General features: G+C 34.7%; 1 protein-coding gene across 1 annotated transcript in view; it reads left to right on the top strand.

The window, feature by feature from the left end:
* The first annotated feature begins 14,891 nt into the window (after positions 1-14,891).
* Positions 14,892-24,018, top strand: part of LOC111084907 (acid-sensing ion channel 4-like) — a 24,672-nt gene continuing 15,545 nt past the window's right edge. The window contains exons 1-4 of the mRNA XM_022381428.1: positions 14,892-15,202; positions 17,085-17,157; positions 17,322-17,446; positions 20,061-20,164. Coding sequence (XP_022237136.1) covers positions 14,892-15,202; positions 17,085-17,157; positions 17,322-17,446; positions 20,061-20,164 — 613 coding nt within the window. The remainder of the gene's footprint in view (positions 15,203-17,084; positions 17,158-17,321; positions 17,447-20,060; positions 20,165-24,018) is intronic.

Here is a 24,018-nt window from a genome sequence, read left to right as displayed (position 1 = left end):
TTTTTTTTTTTTTTTTGCGAATTAAACCATGCACGTTGCTTTACTTTTTTACTATGAAAGCGGTAAAACGTGCATAAGTGTCTGTTTGGGAGAGCTGGATTTTGTTGTTGCTTCTCTTCGCAAGAAACATATACAGGTTGAAAAGTTGTAATTACATTACTCTAGCGTTTTTTTTTATTATTAGTGAGAGAAAACTGTCACACAATAGTCAGCCTAGTTTCTAGTTTTCATAGATTGTCGATATAGGCGACAAACGTATAGGGGGAGAGTGCAAGATGGGGGAAAGGTTTTTCGATCTCTATCCTGTGGTGGTTGTTATGTTAATATGTATATATGTTTGTCTTCACTGTTCGCTACTAACGTGATATAATTTTCCGCTACTTTTCTATGAGGTGTAATTTTTTAGCAGCAATGAAAGATTTACTACAACCAAGAAACTTTTAATTTCCTTTATGAGATATTTAAAAAAAAAAGAAATATATTTACTTTCTGCTTCCTCATATTGCAACAATATTGCAACATTAAGAAAATGTGAACAATATTATTACAGTTTCTGAACAACGAAGATCGTGTGTCTACTCAACGAACCAGGTAATATGTTATCCTACACATAGAACCTTATTCGCTAATTTCCAGCTAGATAGAACTTTTAATTTCAAAAGCTCGAGATTAAAGAATCCAAAAAAAAAAGAAGCATTTTCTTTTCTTCGAGTATATATGTAGTACTAAAACGCAAACATTAAAATAGTAGCATGCCAGTCACAGATGCTCTACGACTATTTTATGAAAACAATGACTAATCCCACGTTGTAATTGTTTTGAAGATTGATGTAATTTTATCTATTCAGTTTGTAAATACTGCACTTAAAACATCAGTTGACTGTTTCGGATGTTTAAAGACTACTGATTCATCTTTCAAATATATTTGGCATCAATAATATATAACATTTGCCTAGAATATTTCCCCTCTGTTTCCTACAGCTAAACAAAAACACCAGTTAGATAGTTTTATACAGTCTTACACCGAGAAAATGACACTGAATCGTATCATGTCATTTTCATGCGGATTTCCTATCATGTTATAACGTGCACTTCAGACAATTTTATCGAAAACTCCACGAAATGCAAACAAAAGTTTAAGAAAAAATGTCACAGCTACATATACAGAAACGTTTGATTTCAGCAACCTTTATACCAGCCTATCCTTATACAAAATCAGCGTTTACAATTAACAGATCTTTTAACAACGCAGTTAAATTAATGATTCGTATGAGTGACATTAAGTACTTCTTTGAATATATTCATCACAAAACTCACTGTTTTACACCGAATGAATTAGCACAAGACCTGATTTTTCTTACTTAACGACACATCCGTACGATTCGGCTCACACATTCTTGAAATTAAAGTTAAAAGCTGGTTGAAGTTAAGCACAAAGCTACACAATGAGCTATCTGTGCTCTGCCCACCACGGGTATCGAAACCCGAATTCTAGCATCCACTCTTAAAGAAACACAAGCTTTACCGTTGGGTGTTACAAACAACAGATTTATTCCCCTTTTCAACTTGAATACATCACACAACTTCTAAAGAAAAACGATTATAAACCTTTACAAGTTAACAGAACATGCAGACACATCAACAACATAGCAGTACCGAACCTATCAAATGTTCTTGATATAACTAAGTATTTCTACCCGACAGATCTGGCAGTTGGAAACCTATTCAGCAGACCCAAGTAAAGCACAATAAACCTCGATTTAAACATTAGAGTTGTAAATCAAACATTTTCTTTCAAGGTTTGCGACAAAACAGAGGATTTTAATTTCAAAGTTATAAATTTTCCATTTACAGACACAAACATGCCGAAGAAAATATGTTATAATGTTTACCTATGACAGCTCATTCGGTCTGCTAGAAATTGAAATATTATGTAGATAGCACTCGAACACTAACGCATAATATTTTCAGAGAGGTTTTCTTTCAACAAATTTCCCACTCCATATTTAAAAATTTGTGGTGAATATAATTTATTTTCAACTTGTTTGTTTGTTGTTAAGCGCAAAACTACACAATGGGCTATTTGTGCTGTGCCTACCACGTGTATCGAAATTTGGTTTTTAACGGTGTGGGCCTTCAGACTTACCACCGAGCCTCGGGATGAAGGGGGAGGGGCTCTATTTATAACTAGAATGTATAACGTTTAAAAAGTTTCCACGTTTCGTGCAGTCTACAATAAATATGTTATGATAATTTATTCTTAAATTCAATACAATAACGAAGAATTGTGGGTAATTGTCTTTATCCTAGCTTCACATAATCTAACACAAAACTAGGGTATTTTATTCAACATTAATAGTTGTTTTCCACGGAGTATAAAACACGTAATTAATATAGTTGCTATAGAAGATAGATAACATGCTTTGTAGATTAAAAAATAACATTAACTTTCTTATACAATAAAAATTCCCTTTGGCCAAATGTGACAGGCATGATACATGAAGCTTTATATGTGACAATTCTGTTTCGATGCTTGATCAATTTCTTAAGCAGGTCCAACCTGTTCAGATGGTCTTGGGTTAAAAGACCCAGCTGATGACCTAGGGCAGAGTGGTCAGAGAAACTTTTTAGTTTGTCTGTTTCTCATAACTAAGACTGTTGAAAACCTATCAAAATAAATAAAAATGTATTAACTATAATTATAACCATTGTATTTCCTCAATACTGATTTCGGACTTTCTCCTTTAGAAGTATCACGCTTTAGGTTCCACATTTAATATTCCTCACTTGTATGCCTTTCACTTTATTTGTTAAGCTTCTGGCTTTCATTTTAGAACTTTTAATCTTACTTTTGAACATTGACTTCTACTTTGAGTCCAGAACCGTCGTGTTAGAAACATCAAGTGTATTATTTAGTATTTCATGGCTTCATTAGTTAACTGAAGTGAACGTTTGATGGTTTGAACATACATGTTTCTAGCTTTGTGTGCAGTTTTCACAATAGATAAATTTCTTTTCCTTTAGCTACCTAACATTCTGTGTCATTCCCCTATAGTATCACGCGAAATTTCTCGAGGGAAATATTTTTATTTCTTTTGCTGATTAGATTAAAAACAAAACCATGGTATTAATAGATTAGTAAAGATAGATTGAACTTGTTCTTAATAGTGATTGTGTTTTAAATAAACCTAACACCACCATCACAGTCTTTTTATTAGTTTACAAACTAATTAGCATTTAATACAGTTTCCTGTTTGAATTGAATTTAATACATTTTCCTATCTCCGTTTTATATATGCAAACTTACCCTAATTGAATATTTTAAAACAAGCCAGCAATCAGTATTAGAAGTAGTATGTTTCTGATTTTCTAAAGTAAACGTTTGTTAAAAACAGTAGAAAACTTTCAATAAACTTGTTTGGAGACAAAGTGGCTCACTAGTTCTTTAACTCAAGAGGCTATAACCAACTTACAAAAGTATACATAAAATCTTTACTTCTTTTTACTTTTTAATGGCAATATGTTCGAAAATGCACACTTTAATTTAAAAAAAAAATTACTTTAAAAAGTTTTCACTTAATGGAAATAATTAAATAATATGTTATCTTGAAAATGTATACACTTATTCTACCTTCAAATGTTTGGTGTTCGTGAGTTATTATTATTTTGACCATTGTCAAATTAGAAACTCGGCACCAAATATGGTCGCTCTTTCAGCTGTGGGCGCGTTATAACGTTACGGTCAATACTACTACTCGTTATAGAAACGTAGCCCAGAATCTGGCGGTGAGTGGCTCTTGACAGCTGCTTTCTTTTAGTCGGAAATTCAAAATTGGAGACGGTGGCAAGTAGCCTTAATATATTTGTCATATATAAAAAAACAACAACACAAACACAATCAAAATAAGTTTTAAATATTGTTGGTGGGGTGGGAACAATAATGAGTTGAAACACTACGTATTCTACTCCTGAAGTAGTTACTGACTGGGCTTTTCGTTTCTCAAGCGAATTTTGACTAAATGTATTCATTTTGAGGTGATGTGCAAGGTGAAATACTTAAAGAAAACCTGTTACAGTTTGTTAATACTTAGGATTTTAACTCACACTTTATTTTTCTTTGTTGGAGTTATTTTATAGGCAAATACTTTTATACTTGTTTGTCAAGAAATAGCAAACGTAAAAGTAGGATACTAAATGTGACAAAGTCTTCCGTCATGATATAGATGATAGGCCATCAACGTAGGATACTAAATGTGACCAAGTCTTCCGTCATGATATAGATGATAGGCCATCAACGTAGGATGCTAAATGTGACAAAGTCTTCCGTCATGATATAGATGATAGGCCATCAAAGTAGGATACTAAATGTGACAAAGTCTTCCGTCATGATATAGATGATAGGCCATCAAAGTAGGATACTAAATGTGACAAAGTCTTCCGTCATTATATAGAAGAGTAGCAGATGATAAGCCATGAAATAGGATAATAAGTGACAAAGTCTTCCGTCATTATATAGAAGAGTAGCAGATGATAAACCATCAAACAGGATAATAAGTGACAAAGTCTTCCGTCATTATATAGAAGAGTAGCAGATGATAAACCATCAAATAGGATAATAAGTGACAAAGTCTTCCGTCATTATGCAGAAGAGTAGCAGATAAGAGTCCTCAGTGTTTCTGTGAGATAAGAACAAAACAAAAGAAATAAAACAAATTGATTTTATTGACTAAACAAAGAACTCAAATGAAGTTAAGAAATTAGACAATCGACATAATTAAACTCTGTCGTACTCCAGTTTTATACCATCGAAGTAAATGTTGGATAAACACTTATGTAAAAGAAACACGGCAAGAATAGATCAATACACCTCACTGAGAGGCCAGTAGAAGGTTGTTTTGTGCTTGAAGTTTTGGTGTAAAATACGTTATGATAATGGTTTATTAGAAAAGAGCAAAAAGGTATACATAGAATCACGTATAGCAAAGCTTTTCTTGACAAGATTCAAAGTTGTAGGAAGTGAAATAAAATCTAATTGTGATAGGTTAATAATATCAAATGAAATACTGTGGACCAATAAGCTGTTTCTACACTGTTCATTGTGTTATGAAACTCGGTTAAGCGGAAATGTGAATGATCAAAAATCTTTGTTACAAAAATATTGTTTGGAAAAAAATAACCCTGAAATATTCACTGTATGTATATGTATATATATATATACACACACACCCATAAATACAATATATATATATACTTTATTGTTGTACAGGACTGATAAAAACGCCACCATTATCACCAGAAAATAATTCTCTCTACTTCCTTCTCGGCTGTTATAGACGACAAATAACCATTACGACTGGAGCAACTGACATAAAGCTGAAATCAAAACGCATTATGAAACCCAAGCAAATTTTTTAAACAGAAAACTATTCTTTCATGACTGTTTTGAATAAGTATAATCTCTCGCTCTAAAGATTTTCATTGTAAGCAAAATTTAAAAATGAATAAAGCAAATATTTCAGCCACCTATCGGTCGATTATAATGCAGACATCACGAAAATCTAACTACTAAGTAAAAAAAAAAAATTATTCGGGGAAAAATACCAGAGTAATATTCCAAAATCTGTTTTACTCTGTATAAAATAATTCATAAATAGTGTTTAAATAATTATTGTTGCTTGTTATTAAGCACACAGCTACACAAAGAGCAATGTGTGCCCTGCCCATCACGGGTTCTTACTTATTTATGGCCCCCAGTGGCACAGGGGTATGTCCGTGGACTTACAACGCTAGAATCCGGGTTTCGATACCCGTGGTGGGCAGAGCACAGATAGCCCATTGTGTAGCTTTGTGCTTAATTGCAAACAAACAAACTTATTTATGCTTATTTATTGTTGTATTAGTGGCAAGTATTTCATAAAAAAAAACTTTTAAATATCAAATTAGTAATTCATATTAGCTCTAGAGGTACCAGCACCATGGGCCTCATCAGATGTTTAGACAAAGACAGTTTCTGAAGTATCTATGTGAGTTTCTGACTTTGTTGGTTACAAAAGTATTTATAGCATATCATTCATATAAAAATGTTAATGAAAATACTTTTAGTGTTGTAATTAATCCTAATAATTACTGCCAAGGCTACCTATGTATTTTACAAAGGTTTGTTTCTTTGTACTTAAGCATAAAGCTACACAATGGGCTATCTGTGCTCTGCCCACCATAGAAACCCGGATTCTAGTGTTGTACGTCGGCAAACATACCGATGTGCCACTGAAGTGCAATTTTTCAAAGAAAATGAGTGAGTTTATCCAAATATTTCGTCAGCTCTTTAGATTGAGTGTTGTATTACAGATAAAAATATTTACTCAATACGATGCAATATGTGGACCCCACCGGTAATAAACGGTATATAAACAATTATCGACTGCTTTTCTTATACTAGCATTACTTTATAACCTCCCTAAGTACGTAGAAATTTTAGCATAATACATAAGAGCTTTAAATTCGTCTGTCCTAGGTAGACTTCCAGTGACTTCGGCTGACCAGATGAAAATTTTCCTCCAAAAATATCACGCTCGTTTCAAATTTTTTCTTTAAAAATGTAACATCAAGTTCACACGTTCTTCTTCAGAAATGTAACGTTTTATATTTCACACTTTTTCCTTCAAAATATCACTCAGATTTCACACTTTCTCCTTCAATAGCATACACGCAATAGTAAAGACGTATAACTCGAAATGAAGACATTCACATAAAATTGTGGATCTTATATAAATAACACACTAAGAAAAAAACGTAAATATCTGAAATACACGTTTTAAACTTTCAACTCATAGTTTTTGTTTTTAGATTTGATTGTAGATTTTAATTAAATCTTAACTATTAATTTTACAAACTTTACTCTCAAAGTTTAATTTCATACTTGATTTGCCACTGAATGTCACGTGATCTTATGGTGTGATACTAAAATCACATAACAACTTCCGCTTCTTATTCGTTGCTATAAGTTTGTGTTTAAACACGAGATGGGTGACCTATGTAAACGTTATATATACATGTATATATTGTCTCTCGGTGGGTGTCATACTGCAGTGTGAACTTCTTGGCACCTAAGGCTCGCTCATTATTTATGTAAGGGTTCCAGAAAGAAATGTGGCAAACACCCTCGGAATATTACTATCAAGTATTTCACTGTAAACGAATCTGAAATTCCAGAAATACATAAAACTTGTGTACTCCAGATTTAACCATGCCTCACCTATGAAACGAAGACTATTACAAGAAAGTCGAGGGGTTTTTGCTTATTATTAAGCAAATTGTTGCACATTGGACAATCTGTGCTGCGTGTACTGCAGAAATGGAATCACGATTTTTCACCGATATAAGCCCTTAAGAATACCGCAGAGCCAACAAGGGTCTAAAAAGTTCAAGGAGTTTATGTGGATGATAATAAAAGAAAACATATTTCCTCTAATATGGTATATGCACGTATTAATAGAGATACCTATTAGCTTTTTATCGTATAATGCTGTTATATATTTTATACATGCATATATACATACTTAAGAATGATTACTTAAAACCTTACGGCTTAAACGCCAAAAGTTGGAAATATATTGGAAAACACTATAGTTTCATTCCAGCCCATAGGGCTAGCAGGCTAGCAGAGAGTTACGCCCTCTTTTCGGGCATTAGACAAAACTTTAGAGCATAGTGGCTATGGATAATGGATGAAATATTATACAGTAAATATTACTGTATAATGTGAGGGATTACAAAACAGAAACTGAAGGGAATGAAACCATGCTCGTTAAGTTCTCAAAACATAATTTAGACAGTAAGATATGAGAAAAAAACCAAAACCTTATTTAGACAGCAAGATAACAGAAAAAGAAATTCAGGCAAGATAATAAATAGAGGAAGAACCATACCTTGGATCACACCCTCTGAAAGAGACATTCAATACGTGTGGCAGAGATTTTCATCCTCCCTAACACATGCTTGATCAAGTCAGGAAGGATGACATTGTGAGTGAGGAAGCAGAGAGTGATATATTTGGTACGAAGCTTCTGAAGATGATAAAATATGTTGGGAATGTGATGCGATCCTAAGTTAGACTGAGTATCTTTCTTTGAAGGCCAGACAGAGCTCATGGCGCTTTAACACCATAAATCTTTCATAAAAAGAAGAAGAGGGAGAAATCCACGAGATATGACCATAGGTAATGCAAGGGTTATAGAGGAGAAGTTATGGATTCAAACCCCAAGTGGATCCAGTCAAACACTGCAGAATGTTCAGTGGTGTATTATCTTGAAGTTGACTGTTGCAAGATGAGGATTTCGTGTCAGATGCTTCCACAAGTAATCAATTTGTGACACGAACATAAGAACTTTTGTTTGTTGTTAAGCGCAAAGCTGAGCCACATAAGAAAGTGAGATTGACATAAAATGTGACTTGAAGATACCAAGACGAATTAAATCCTTTTCAAAATCGAAGAGGATCATACAAGAAAGTCGGTTTGTATTAATATGATTGGTAATGATATCCGTAAGACATGCAGAAAGAAGGGGTCCAAATCCACCCTGTATTTGAGGCTATAGATTATGGTCTACAAGAAATCGGTGTAGATGCTTAAAAAGGATTCATGCAAAATTTCTACTAAATACACTTGTGAGACTGATTGGAAGGTAGAGGTTAATATTTGAATGGGGTTTATTGGGTTTGAAGTCAAGTAGAATTACTGAGAACGTCCAAAATCCAGCGTGAAGAAGAACAGTAAAGAGGATTGTTAGAAGTAGAAACATACTTCCTCAGAACATGGTAAAGACATGTATAGATAACTATATCCATATCTGGTGTAGTAGTAGTAGCATGCTTAAGTTGTTTCTGGTGGTTAGCTGAATTAGAATTAGCAGATGGCCACTTCCAACCAGAGGAAAAATGTGAACCTTTATTAGTGAAACCAAATCTGCCGAGATCACAACATCAGGAGTGGTATTGAATTCATGATGAGTATGGGATAAAAGAGTCAAAAGAGATCCAGTAATATTGTCCAATATGATATGAAAGAAACGTAATTAAGAAGGAGATATGAGATATACTATGATGATTAATATAGCTTGGGAAATTATGGTCCATGTATAGGAAGAGGTCATAAGGCAAAATATATCCAGTTTAAACGTAGATAGTAGTGAGTTCAATGACCCGAGGTGCAAAGTAAACAGTAAATATGAAGTGTTCGGTATTGTGACCCAGCTGTCAGAAGTCTGTTTATTCGAACTGGAAACGTAGTTCTACAACCTACCACAACTACACCACTACCAATGTCCATGGGTTCGCCACCTCAGTGTAAGATGTAACCAGGTCATCTTACACTCTAGGATGTTTTAAGAAATTTCTCTTGGAGAAGTAAGCAATTAACGAAGTTGGCAGACAGTAGCTATTCCAAAAGTGGTTGATTCATGTGTATTAAGTAAATGAAAGTTGATGAAAAGAAACTTTAACAATCTGTCTCCAGTCGACATGACCATCATGGTTCTCATAAAAACTTAAAAATGAAAATGAGTATTAATTCCAGAACATGTACCGGCATATGAATTTTAAAAACAGACTTAGCTGCATGATTAACGATGTCCAGTATAAACGCATGTTAATATTGATGAGTATTATGTATACCAGTAGTTGTGAGACGCAGAATGTCTTCAATATGGTAGGAGGTTAAGAATCGTTTGTTTGATTGTTTGTTTTAGAACGAAGCTTCACTGGGCTATTTGCTGCATCCACCACAGGGAATGGAACCCCGGATTTTAGCGTTGCCAGTCTATAATCTTACCGCCCTCAGGGGACAGGGACGGGGAATAATAGAATTAATAGGTGGTGTCATTGATTCCATGGTACTAAGAGGGTCAACTGTAGTAGGATCATCCGATTTCGGCAAATGTCTTCCTGGACATCGATAAGAATGGGTAGGATGATTTAGAAATAATTTACAAATCACAAACAACAACAATATGACATGCTATAGTTACAAACAACAACAACAATATGACATACTATATTCACAAACAACAACAATATGACATACTATAGTTACAAACAACAACAACAATATGACATACTATATTCACAAACAACAACAATATGACATACTATATTCACAAACAACAATATGACATACTATATTCACAAACAACAACAACAATATGACACACTATATTCACAAACAATAACAATATGACATACTATATTCACAAACAACAACAATATGACATACTATAGTTACAGACAACAACAACAACAATATGACATACTGTAGTTACAAACAACAACAAGATGACATACTATACTCACAAACAACGATAATATGACATAGTATACTCAAAAACAACAACAATATGACATACTATACTCACAAACAACGATAATATGACATAGTATACTCACAAACAACAACAAAATGACATACTATAGTCACAAACAACAACAATATGACATATTATAGTACGACCTTTCAGTGAATTGTGAAGAATCTTGAAAAACGTTCATATTCACTATACTCGGCAGTTCGTTGACATGTTCTAGAACCAGTAATCAAGTTCATCACAGTAACATCTGTTTTGGAACCAATACAAAAACTTTCAAGTTGTTGGAGTGAAGAACACGTGACAGACTTTCACGATTTTCGATCATTTCGAGCTCACCTCGGAAAAAAAAAGATTGTTTGTTTGCTTTAGACGCAAAGCTACACGATGGCCTATCTGTGGTCTGCCCATTGCAGGTATCGAAACCCGATTTTTATTATTATAAACCCTTAGACCTACCCCTAAGCCATCGGGGCAGAGAAAGGAAAATCTTCTTTCAGAAAGCGCTCGAGTTAACTAAACAATTCTCACAAAATTCGAGAATATTATAACTAGTATTTAATATAAAAACACTGTCATTTAAAAATAGGCTCAGCATTTTTTGGAAATAATGGATGAAATCAACTTAAGACATCTTCATAATAAGTCCAAGCAAAGACCTTTCAGAAAGTTAAGTTTATTTACAGAAATAATTTTTAATTTAAATATTCAGTCCTGTCTCTGAGCGGTTAGAATGCTCGACTCACAATCTATGGGCCGCGGGTTCGAATCCTGTTACCGAACATGTTCCCTCCTTCAGCCATGGGGTCATGGTAATGTGACGAACATTTTCTTGATAAGGAGTAGCACAAGAGTTGGCGGTGGGTGGTGGTGACTAGTTGCCTTTCCTATAATTCATCACTTCTAGATTAGGGGCGAATAGAGCAGAATGTCATCGAGTTTTAAAGTGTGGAGGAGTGGGGGGGAGGGGGGTAGGAGCAATGATAATTTATGTTTGATTCCAGTTTGGAGATGCGTTGTACTGTATATTGAATATTTTATGTTGTTGCTTCAAAATATTTGAGCCTTAGAGGGAATGGTTAGTAGATCTTTGATTATTTAACTATAATCTAGAAAGACTACTGTTGGGAAGAACAACGACATGATGGAAGAAATCTGTAGTTTACATTAACACTAGTTTCAAGAACAACTGATAGAAACAACAACAAACTTATTTGTTCGTTTGTTGAATCTCGCGTAAATTTGACCATGAATTGGACAATTTTGGTTTGATCTTTCGGTTTTTAACATTAACATGTTTTGTGTTAGTCACAATGCTGTTGCATGAAAATACGTACGGGTTTTGGTGTTGCACGTGTCATTGTAGACTCTCCTCTTGTTCGATCATGGGATGATGGGTTAAAATGTAGGGTTTAGGGTTGGAAACGTTATTCTAGACTCTCACGTTCGTTCGAACAGGCCCGGCATGGCCAGGCTGTTAAGACGCTCGACTCGCAATTTGAGGGTCGCGGCTTCGAATCCCCGTCCCACCAAACATGCTCGCCCCTTTCAGCTGTGAGGGCGTTATAATGTGACGGTCAATCCCACTATTCGTTGGTAAAAGAGGAGCCCAACAGTTGGCGATGGGTGGTGATGACTAGCTGCCTTCCCTCTAGTCTTTCACTGGAAATTAGGGACAGCTAGCGCAGCTAGCCTTCTTGTAGCTTTGCGCGAAATTCAAAACAAACAAACAAATCGTTCGAATGTGGGATAATAGGTTTAAATGTAGATTTTAGTGGCGCAAATATGATTATAGACTCTCTGTTGTGCAGTCATTGGGATGGTGTGTTCAAAAAAGGTTTACTAGAAGATTTATATATTTACAATTATTTTCTTACTGCTATTCTATTCTATTCGACGTTTGTACTTCACGAGGCTTTCAAAAATATCAGCGTTTTTCAATAAAGCTTTTAAAGCCAAAATGTTGTATTTGTTAGAACATAATTATCCTGGTTTCACGTCTTGAGCTCGAAACGTAATGATTGCAGGTTGCTAAGCGACAGTGAATACTAAAGGAAAAATGTTTACAATAATAATGTAAGCAAGTGAAGTAAAGTAAAACAATAGTTTTCAGAGTATTATTGTACTTTTTCTATAACCTTGATATGATGAATAATGACGGTCTAATTGTCAAGCTTCCAATGTAATTTTGATATTTTTGTTGATAAAATTCTAAGAAAGCACATACGCACCCCCAGTGGCTGTTTTGTGTTATGAAAGCGTTTTTTACGAGTTTTTTTTTTTTTATTGTTAAAAATAAAATTATACGTCGCATGTTGTTTACTTACAGTATAGCGATATATTTCAAAAGAACATGAACTATTATGTTGGGCAGAACAATACACATTTGAGGTATAATCAAAGGATCCAACCTTTGCCACGAGAACGTCAGTTTTCACAGGCAGAATAACACGATCGGTAAACTACTGTTTGTACATAAAAGGGTAAAATATGATTTATCTGATGACATTACACGCTTTGGATCGTTCATAGTCTGGTCTGTAGTGTGTGTGCTCTTAACAAACAATAAATGTCTCAGATATATAAAGTCTGTTCCTTGAAGCACAGAGCTTTATCTTGTAGGCCGAAGTTTGACATTCTGTGCCCGTAATTAGGTAGCGGAAAGTTAGCTAACAAACTCTTCTTCTGAGGTTCAAGGTAGAAAAATATCAGGTAGCAGTGTTATCTTGTTAGTTTCAACTTAGAATATATTTAGGTAGCAGTGTTATCTTGTTAGTTTCAACTTAGAATATATTTAGGTAGCAGTGTTATCTTGTTAGTTTCAACTTAGAATATATTTAGGTAGCAGTGTTATCTTGTTAGTTTCAACTTAGAATATATTTAGGTATCAGACTCTTCTTCTAAGGTTCAACTCAGACTTCTGGCTAACATGATCAATGCTCTAAACCGTTGAGCTACTCAGGTGTACTGAGTGTACTCAGGTGTACAGTTTATTTTAGAAGTAAATTAAGTAGCAGGAAAATCTTGCTAAGTTTATCTTAGAAGAAAGTAAGGAAACACGAACATCTTGCTAAGTATATTTTAGAAGTAAATTAAGTAGTAGGAAAATCTCGCTAAGTTTATCTTAGAAGAAAGTAAGGAAACACGAACATCTTGCTAAGTTTATTTTAGAAGAAAATTAGGTTTCTTTTAAAATAAACTTAGCAAGATTTTCCTGCTAGTAAGGTAACACGAACATGTTGTTAAGTTTATTTTAGAAGAAAATTAGACAACAGGAACATACAAAAAACTTAAGTAACAGATTCACCTTGCTAGGCCCAACTTAGAAAAAATGCTCATCTGTCAGACCGGAATTAGGGCTGGCTAAGCGTAGATAGCCCATTGTACAGATTTCGTGAAAATTCTGCAACAAAAGCTTAAGTCTACTTGCTCAAACCTCTGATTGAAATTATGAGTTATTATTTATACCTATAACACATGCCATTTATAGGTGTAACAACTGTTTTACGAGAGAATAAACGTAGTTACGTTGTGCAGTATATATGTACTTGCTGTTGGCATATTCAAATTTTTTAAGATTAATTAACATGTAATATATCGCGTTTTCTGTGGAAATATTCCCCGAGTTTCACATTTTAAATTTCAAACGGTATTTATATGTTCCAGCTAGCAAACAGTATTTTCTAAAATCAAATATTTTCAGGCGAAATGTCAACTTTTATTTAGTTCGTAGCTACTTGCAGAAGCGCAACCATATGCGCAACTCAAATAATAATAATGAAGCTAGGCAAAGGTATTAGATACGAAAAAAAAGACCATGATAAAAACTTTAAATTCTTCATAAATACGTATACAACATAGAAGATATTTAAGTTTTTCAGATAAACATCGTAAAAAAGTTAAACTCACGCACGCAGATGAATGCTACAAAATAAATGTAAGCCTCATATTTATCTATTCCGACATCGCATATGTACTATTTCTTAAATAACTTAAAGAAAATATGTACATATATTTTTTTACGTACAAGTAATTACTTTGTCTGTTTAGTATTATGCCTTGAAACACCTGCATAATATCTTAAAAGCTGCAAATGTTTTCTTTAGTTTTAAACACTAGTAACAAATACTTATTAGATTGCTATTTATATTTCGTATTGAATCACAGATCTGAAATTATAGTTTTACAATATTTGCAGTACTAAGAGTGGAGGAGACGAAGTCTGCTCAAATTATTAGCCGGTCAAATAAACGGTCTTTAACAAGGACACTAATGGTAAATGTACTCATAATCATGCCCTCTGAATATTGCCGAATCCTGTCTATTATTCATTATCGTTCAAACTAATTAATATACATGATAAGAAGGCTAGGCAGTGTCGGTGTATTTCTTCAAGTAAGATTGAATGATCAAATGTATTTAAGCATTTTTGATCTTCTTTAATGTGATATTGTTGGAATCCTCGTGTATTTATAGCATGCGTTGTTTTATCATTATCAAAAGCACTTTATTGTTTATTTTTATGCAGGTTCAATGGAGAAGAAAGACAAACCAAAAGACTTTAGCCATATGGCTAGTAGTGAAGATTCATCAGATCTAAAGAGATACTGTGGCGAGTTGTTTCAACAGTCTCAAATGGCTTTGGTCAGTCAGTTCGTATCGCTTAAGTCCATTCCACGAAAAATTATAAAATCGGTGTTCTTCTTGGCTTGTCTCATTGGCTTTACCTACCAAACATCAAGCTTCTTGATTATATACTACCAATATCCAAGTACTATGTATGTGGACGTGGAATTTGCTGAAAGACTCCACTTCCCGGCTATCACAATTTGTAATAACAATAGGTAATTCTAGTGGGAGTACTGTTGGAACAATATTATTTACAATATATTCCTATAGTTCCATGCTATTTATACATGCAGTACAATTCTTTAAAATTTAAGGTTTAAATACGGATTGCTCGCGAAGTATTAGAAAGCCTATAGGTTTAGAAATTGCTATAAAAGCAAATTAAATGCAAGTATTTTTTCACTTGTTTTTATAACAGTTTTTAGGCCTATTGGGTTTTAAATACTTCACCAACTTTCGGCGTTTAAAGCGTATTATATTCACAAAAAAACTAAATATGAACACAAGGCTACTGAGTATAGGTAACAAAATGTAACAAAAGACTTTCTATGGAACAATTGAATTTGGCATGTGGCTTATAAACACATATTTATTACTGTTAGGGATGTTTATTCGTAATAATAGACTGGAACGTTCGTTGACGCATTTACAATATTAACTTCGAGCGTTACTGCTAAGGACAAAAATATTCCAATGGTTTCTACTCTCTCTACTTACTAATATTGTTCAGACAAGAAATGAGTTTCAGTTAATGTTTTTTGACCAGTGTATATCCACCGCCTTTTGTTAATTCCAATTTTAAGTACCTATTATCTTGATCCTAAAAATTACGAAAACCATAATATTATAATAGCACGTATGACATCATATAAGAAGCTTTGCGGAAACTTAGTTTTTGTATCATTATATATTAAAGGTGTTACAAAAAACCTTTTTTGTCATGCTCGCATTGTGGAGCTCGTTAGCAACAATATAGGACGAGCATGTTCAATGACAAGGATTCGAACTCGAGACCTTCAGATTGCAAGTCAAACGCTCTAGCCATCAGGCCATGCTAGGCCTGATAGCGGCTATCAACAAATGAAAAACTATGTAGACTAATATAAGGGTTTGTGTTTTGAATATGTTAAAATAATTACTTCATAACCCCAGGCTCGGTATGGCCAGGTTGTTAAGGCGTTCGACTTGCAATCTGAGGGTCGCGGCTTCGAATCCCCGTCCCACCAAACATGCTCGCCCTTTCAGCCGTGTGTGTGTTATAATGTGACGGTCAATCCCACTATTCGTTGGTAAAAGAGTAGCCCAAGAGTTGGCGGTGGGTGGTGATGACTAACTGCTTTCCCTATAGTCTTACACTGCTAAATTAGGGACGGCTAGCGCAGCTAGCCCTCGTGTAGCTTTGCGCGAAATTCGAAACAAACAAACAATTTTCTATAAAGCACCTACACTTCCGGTTCATATACCCTGGCCATCTTGCTGCTTAAAAATATATACTGAAGGACCTCCAAGTAAATGGGGCTAAGGTCGTAAAATAATAATATAATACTATCTAATATTGAAAATTAACAGATAAGAATTGTGTTGAGGTAATAAAGGTTATTTTTCTTGGTCATTTAAAATAAATTTATTGTTTTAATTGGTTCTAAAAACTTTATGTTTATGTCCGAGCATATAGCATTCTGTACAGTAAACATTTCTTCACAATGTGCTATTTTAACCGTTTTTACTGGTTTTAAGTTATGGCGAGAAGTAAACTTTGGTCCCCTGTCGGGAAAGCGGTAATATTACATACTTTCAACGCAAAAATCCGGGGTTCGATTACCTGCGATGGACACAGCAGATAGAACCTTATGTGGTTTTACTCTAAAATAAAGAAATAACAAAATTTGTTAATTTGCTTTGACGTTTGAAGCCTGTTAGACACACATATATTACACTGACTTAAACTTCTTTTCAGAAAAGACTCTTTTTTTTCCTAAAAATTCAACTGTTTTGTTAGATTAATTAATCGTTACATGTAAACGTAAACGTTTATCAAGTAAAAAAAAACACACACTTTTGTGTTTTATAAATACGTTTTCTCTCTTTTTTTTTCAGGTTAAGGAAATCTTCTATTCAAAAGCTTGATCCAAAGTTATATGACAACTTTTCAAACCTTTCACAGTTAATGGTAAGCATATCTCAACGAATCAACAATAACGATTTTCTCTTTATTTTCGCCGTTGAAGTAAACAATACATCAGGTGCCATATTTAATGTATTTTTATTTCGTATTAATTACCGTAATGGTAATCTTTGTTTTTAACCGTAATTTTGGAATTTTTTTTCTTGTAGGACCACGAGAAAATTGTAAACTACATTGCCTCCAGTTCCAGAAGTAAAATAATGAATATGGCGTCGAATGTTTCAGATTTTATTCAGTGCACCATTAAAAGTTATCTGCAAAAAGAAATTTGTAGGTAAGACAGACACACACAAAGTTTGTTATGAATTGTTTGTTTGAGTGAAAACTCAATACAAGTTAAGCTTGGCGTTAAAAGTCTCCTTACATTTCAATGAAATCATGTTTTATCCAGCTAATAATTACCAATACAAGTTAAGTTTGGCGTTAAAAGTCTCGTTACATTTCAATGAAATCATGTTTTATCCAGCTAATAATTATCATGACATATTATTTCATTTATTTTTGCAAAACGTGTTTTTACATTAATTATAATATAATCAAACTTTAATAGTTCAGTGTTGAGCTTACTTATTGATTAAGTGTTATTTCATTACAAGATACAGCTTTTACGGTAAGGAAGATTAGTTTTTAGAAGAGTTACGATATTTCGATCACTGGTGCGATCACTTTCAAGCACACAAATGTGCCTTGTGTACTGGGGAATGATCGCAACGTCGTACATGTTCTGAAAAATAATCTTACTTTCTGTAAAAGCTGTAACTTGTAATAAATTACAATCGAAATTTTTTGTTCAACAACCAATGCCCAACAATAAAATATCATAAAATTGTTAGATTACTATAATTAAACCTACAAAATAATCAAAGAATGCATTGTTAAATAATATGTGTGGAATAAAAAAAAGGGTAAAATTCCTTTAAATAATTAACTATAATTATATTAATATTTCCTACTTAATGTAAAAGTTAATACAGCATCAGAAGGTTTATAAATATTATTAAAATTTAATTCTAACATTACGTTTTGTTTCGAAATTTCAAATGCAATCAATCATAAGTTAGAAGGATATTTGATAATTACAGAAATAAAATCATAAAATGTTTATGGTGATCAATACAATCAATTGAGTAAAAGATTATGGGGTTTTGAGTCATTTTAAATCACCATACAATAACCTAAATTAATTTAGGCCTCTACTTCGCAGATTCGCTATTCAATTTTATCTTCAGTGAAAAAGAAAATAAACCTGTAACACACACACACATATATATAACCGTTAAATGAAATACTGTTTCTTGTATTTTATCATTACAATAATCTGGAAAAAAATAGTACTTGTTTTGTCATTCTATTTTATCAGTACAATCAATTGAATTGAAAAACTTAATTTCGTTTTTCTATATCATCAATACGACCAACTTTGGAAAGTTATTGTATCTTTCTCTTTGATCAATACAATCAATTGAGTTGAAAAATATTATGCAGATAGTGGAAAAGTTGTTTATTATTCTATTTCATCAATGCAATCATTTAACTTAAGAAAACTGTTTATTTGATTATTGCATTTTACCACGACCGCCAGTTGAATACAAAATAATATGTTTTTGTATTACGTCTTATCCATCAAAGTCGATAACTAATATAACGTAATAATATAATTTTAAATATAAAGGTAAATAACATAGGAAAATAGTCTGAAATCCCAGTGGAGTGGATTAATTAAATGTATTATCTTTATTAAACATTATGCAAGTATTAAAAGTAATCTTTAACATTTGTCTCCACAAAACTAAACAGTTGAAAGATGTGTGATTTCTCTGGAAAAACGAATGTTGTAATACGATAGTTAATCGTGACATATGTTGAAAATATTCTGTACAAAAAATAGCCCTCCCCCCTCCCCCCCCCCAGTGGCACAGCGGTATGTCTGCGGAGTTACAACGGTAGAATCCAAGTTTCGATACCCGTGGTGGGCAGAGCACAGATGGCCCATTGTGTAGCTTTGTGCTTAAACAAACAAACAAAAAATAGTTTAAACAATTTTAATTCAGAAGGCATTTTTTCTCTCTCGCGATCAAAATGTTAGTGTAAATTATACACTATTAGTAGCTTGTTTCAAAATGCCAATACATTGATTTTGAGCTATATTCGACATAGCTTCAGAACTCTGAGAATACTTGTACCTAAAGCATATACACTGGTTTTATTCACACACTCCCGGCTTTTAGTTTTTCAGAAAACAATTATATAAAATTGAACATGCTCGTCCTTTCAGCCGTCTGGGACGTTTCGGTTAATCCTATTATTCGTTAGTGAAAGAGTATCCAAGAGTTGACAGTTGATGGGGTTCGCTAGCTGACTTTCCTCTAGCCTGTAACTGTTAAACTAAGGATGGCTAGTTTTTTGCGAAATCCAAACCAAACAATACACAGGATACTATGTGATTTTTGGAATCGAACCAGATGTTAGTTCATTAATCATTATGATCATTCTCCATTAAAGAACATAGAAGGTCGGATGGTTTTCTTATAGAGTATAGCAACGTGTTGTAAACTTGGATTTCCACTCGGTCAACATATGGATTTGGGAAATTTGTAATAAGTTATATCGCTCTTGAATCGGGCTTGTCAGCCACAAACAGACTCATAAGGCATCTGAAAAAACCTCTTGCACACCATGATCCCAAAGGTCGACGGTCGCCATTTACATAAAACTCAAAACAGTTCTCTGCTGTGAAGTCAGTTTTTTCTTATGAAACAGATGAAACATACCAAACCAAACCCTAAAAACCGTGCAGCATAGCTGCTTGAAATATCAAACATGAATTATTTGATCGTTGTTCTTTAATGAAACATGCTTGTATGCTATAACAACGTTCTATGTTTCAGCCGGATTGCCTTCTCCTACAGTCCTCTATTTACCAGCTGTTACAGTTACAACACCTGGTGGAAGACACCGACTACACATTCCCCGATGGCTGCTTATGGAGACGGTAATTTATTTGAAATGAAAATTTTTACTATAACAGCAATTATATATATATATATGTGTGTGTGTGTGTGTGTTTATATATATATACCTAAAGAGAGAAAGATACGTTGTTGTTTTTTTGTGTAATACAAACCTGCAAATACAATGCAGTGGTGTAATGCTAAATTTCATGGTGCCGGAGTCCTGCCAGAATTTGTCAGATGTGTGACGTCACCATAAGGATCTCAAAAGGTGATTTCGAATTTTTAGTCCATTTTAAAGAAAGAAATGATACTTAAAACTAATTACATTAAAGCCAAATTGAATACACACATAGTAGAGGAGAGAAAACACGTAACCGTACTTCTTTAAATTAAAAAAACAAGGCAAAAATAATGACAAGTTTGCACGGTATAAAAATGACTAACATTAAAACGCGTTTTAAGACCGCATATTTTATTAATTTACGATCTTTCTAACTGCACTATAATATTAACAACCTTGATTTTTATCTTGCATGCCTCCTATCCTACCAACTTAAATAACTTTAAAAAATGACCCTTAGTTAAGTGTTTGGTTATGAAAGGCAATTTCAGATGTAAGTTGACTAACTTTTTTACATACATACAGGTGCCCGGCATGGCCAGGTGGTTAGGGCGCTCGACTCGCAATCTGAGGGATGCGGGTTCGAATCCCCATCACACCAAACATGCTCGCCCTTTCAGCCGTGGGGGCGTTATAATGTGACAGTAAATCCCACTATTCGTTAGTAAAAGAGTAGCCCAAGAGTTGGCGGTGGGTGGTGATGACTAGCTGTCTTCCCTCTAGTCTTACACTGCTAAACTCGGGACGGCTAGCGCAGATAGCCCTCGTGTAGCTTTGCGCGAAATTCAAAACAAACAAACAAACATACATACATACAGTGGTGGAAAAATGTATCGCATCGCCTAATTTCTTCACACTTTTCTTCGGAATCACAATCTGTTTTGAGGCTCTAATGCAAGCAAGTGCAAATGTGTTTCATGGAAGATGCAATACTGTCTAATAGGCGTGTTTTGACTATAAATAGAGGTTCTTACTGAGAGTTAGTTTAGAAGCCTATCTGTTTCAACGTGCGTGTGATACTAGCACGGCCAAGGGGTTGCGAGTTGACTCCATGGAAAAGAGCAGTCATGTCCCGCACGGCCAAGGGGTTGCGAGTTGACTCCATGGAAAAAAGCAGTCATGTCCCGCACGGCCAAGAGGTTGCGAGTTGACTCCATGGAAAAAAGCAGTCATGTCTCCAACGGCCAAGGAATTGCGAGTTGACTCCATGGAAAAAAAGCAGTCATGTCTCGCATGACCAAGTGGTTGCGAGCTGACTCCATGGAAAAAAGCAGTCATGTCCCAAAGACGGACTTTCGTCAAGACAGATTGCTCGAATAATTAAATTTAACCAGTCTGTGTTGAGCAGCGGAAGGGAAGGGGTAGGAAGAAAGTTTTCACAACAGCTGACAATCATGTTCTGAAACGTATGAGCCCGCAGAATCATCGACTGTCGTCCACAGATCTCATCAAAGAATGGAAGAAAACTTCAGGGATCACTGTCACCACGCGCACCATCCGGTCTTGCCTCTTTTCAGCTGGTCTTCCAGAAAGAAGGTCAAGAAAAAAAACCCTCCTCACCAATTAGAAGGGGAAGATGAGGCCTAAACTGACTAAAAAGCATGCTGACTGGACTGAAGCAATGAATCAAAGTTTAACCTGCTCAGGTCTGATGGGAAGTACTTTGTATGACGTCAATGTGGATAAGAGTTTCATCCAGCCTGTATAAATGTAACTGTAAAACATCCACAGGGTGTGGAACACCTGCGTTTTGTGAAAAGTACTGTCCATGCCGACAAGTGCATCGAGACCCTTGGGTCCCGGTTAAAGCCAACAATTCGGGATTACTTCGAAGTTGACGATCAGTGCGTATTCCATGATGACTCTGCACCATATTCCAGGATGACTCCGCTTTGCATTCCAAATCACTCTGCACCATATTCCAAGACGACTCTGCTCTACATTCCAGGATGACACTGCTCCACGTTCCAGGGTAAATCTGCACCATATTCCAGGATGACTCTGCTCCACGTTCTAGGGTAAATCTGCACCATATTCCAGGATGACTCCGCTTTACATTCCAGATCACTCTGCACCATATTCCAAGATGACTCTGCTCTACATTCCAGGATGACTCTGCTCCTCGTTCCAGGGTAAATCTGCACCATATTCCAGGATGACCCTGTTCCATGCCACAGAGCGGAAAAGGTTGGTGACATTCATACACTTTATACAGTAGACATGAAATATAAAGGAAATTGAGAAGACATCATAGGTTTTATTTCATTGCTTCAGATGAAGGACTACCTTTGAAGAGAGAGGATCAATATACTAACTATTTGACCAGAGAGGATCAATATACTAACTATGATTGACCAGAGAGGATCAAGATACTAACTATGCTGACCAGAGAGGATCAAGATACTAACTATGTTGACCAGAGAGGATCAAGATACTAACTATGTTAACCAGAGAGGATCAAGATACTAACTATGCTGACCAGAGATGATCAAGATACTAACTATGCTGACCAGAGAGGATCAAGATACTAACTATGTTGACCAGAGAGGATCAAGATACTAACTATCAAGTTGAACCAGAGAGGGTCAAGATACTAACTATGCTGACCAGAGACAATCAAGATACTAACTATGCTGACCAGAGAGGATCAAGATACTAACTATGTTAACCAGAGAGGATCAAGATACTAACTATGCTGACTAGAGAGGATCAAGATACTAACTATGCTGACCAGAGAGGATCAATATACTAACTATGCTGACCAGACAACAGCCCAGATATCAATCCTATCGAAAACTGCTGGAAAGTAATGAGTAACAAACTACAGGAAGCCGTAATTCGCATGTGGCATCAGGAACTCACCCCTGCTTACATTCAGCCCCTCGTGCACTCTATGCCACGGCGATGTCAAACAGTTATCAAGACCAGAGGGAGTACAACCAAATACTAAAACAAGAAACAGAGTCTGTGTCCACTTTTTTTTCCAATTACGTTAGTGGTGTTAACTTTAAATCTAGGTTTTCTTACACCGAGAACATTTTCGTATTTGCCAAGTAGTTGTTGATCATCTGCTGTAATATGTTTGTCACGGTTGGTTTGTTAATAAATGTTCATAACGTTTTTACACTGATTCTGACACTTCCACAATACATGATCTCGTAAAAAAAATAACAGGAACCAAGAACAGTGGGAAAAGATATTGGGTGACTTAATAAGTCTTTCCACCACTGTATTTTTTGATTTTTGAAATGTTGGGGCTCAGTTCCAATTTGAAGTGCAGTTGCAGTGCTTCGATGCGCTTCGACAACACTACACCCCTGAGGTAATAATAAAATAATTGTAGTTTTCAATTGGCAAAAGGAGAGGGATTTTAACTCATAGAAGTTTTGATTAGATTAGAAAGGATGAAAATGTATACTGTCATTATATAATATGGGAAAATTTCATTGCATAATTGACGTTTCGTTTCAAAGAAGCTAGCTAAAGATTAAACATTAATCGGCTTCAACTAATTGTCAAACTTATTTGTTTTATTAACAACCTGAAAAATAAGTTTCTGTTGTGTTTTATTTCATGATTCTATAAAGCTTTTAAGGAATTGATGGCAATGCAGGATTCATCATCTATGTACAAGTTAACCTGCATTTATTTCAAAATAAGTCTGAGTAATAATTCTGCTTCAATTTCGCTGGCGCGGCATGGCCAGGTGGTTAAGGCACTCGACTCGCAATCTGAGGGTCGCGTGTTCGAATCCCTGTCACACCAAACATG

This window comes from Limulus polyphemus, unplaced genomic scaffold (genome assembly GCF_000517525.1).
Source record: "Limulus polyphemus unplaced genomic scaffold, Limulus_polyphemus-2.1.2 Scaffold162, whole genome shotgun sequence".
Classification (NCBI taxonomy): domain Eukaryota; kingdom Metazoa; phylum Arthropoda; class Merostomata; order Xiphosura; family Limulidae; genus Limulus; species Limulus polyphemus.
The sequence above is the reverse complement of the archived record's forward strand: the minus strand, read 5'-3'. Positions and strand labels throughout refer to the sequence as shown.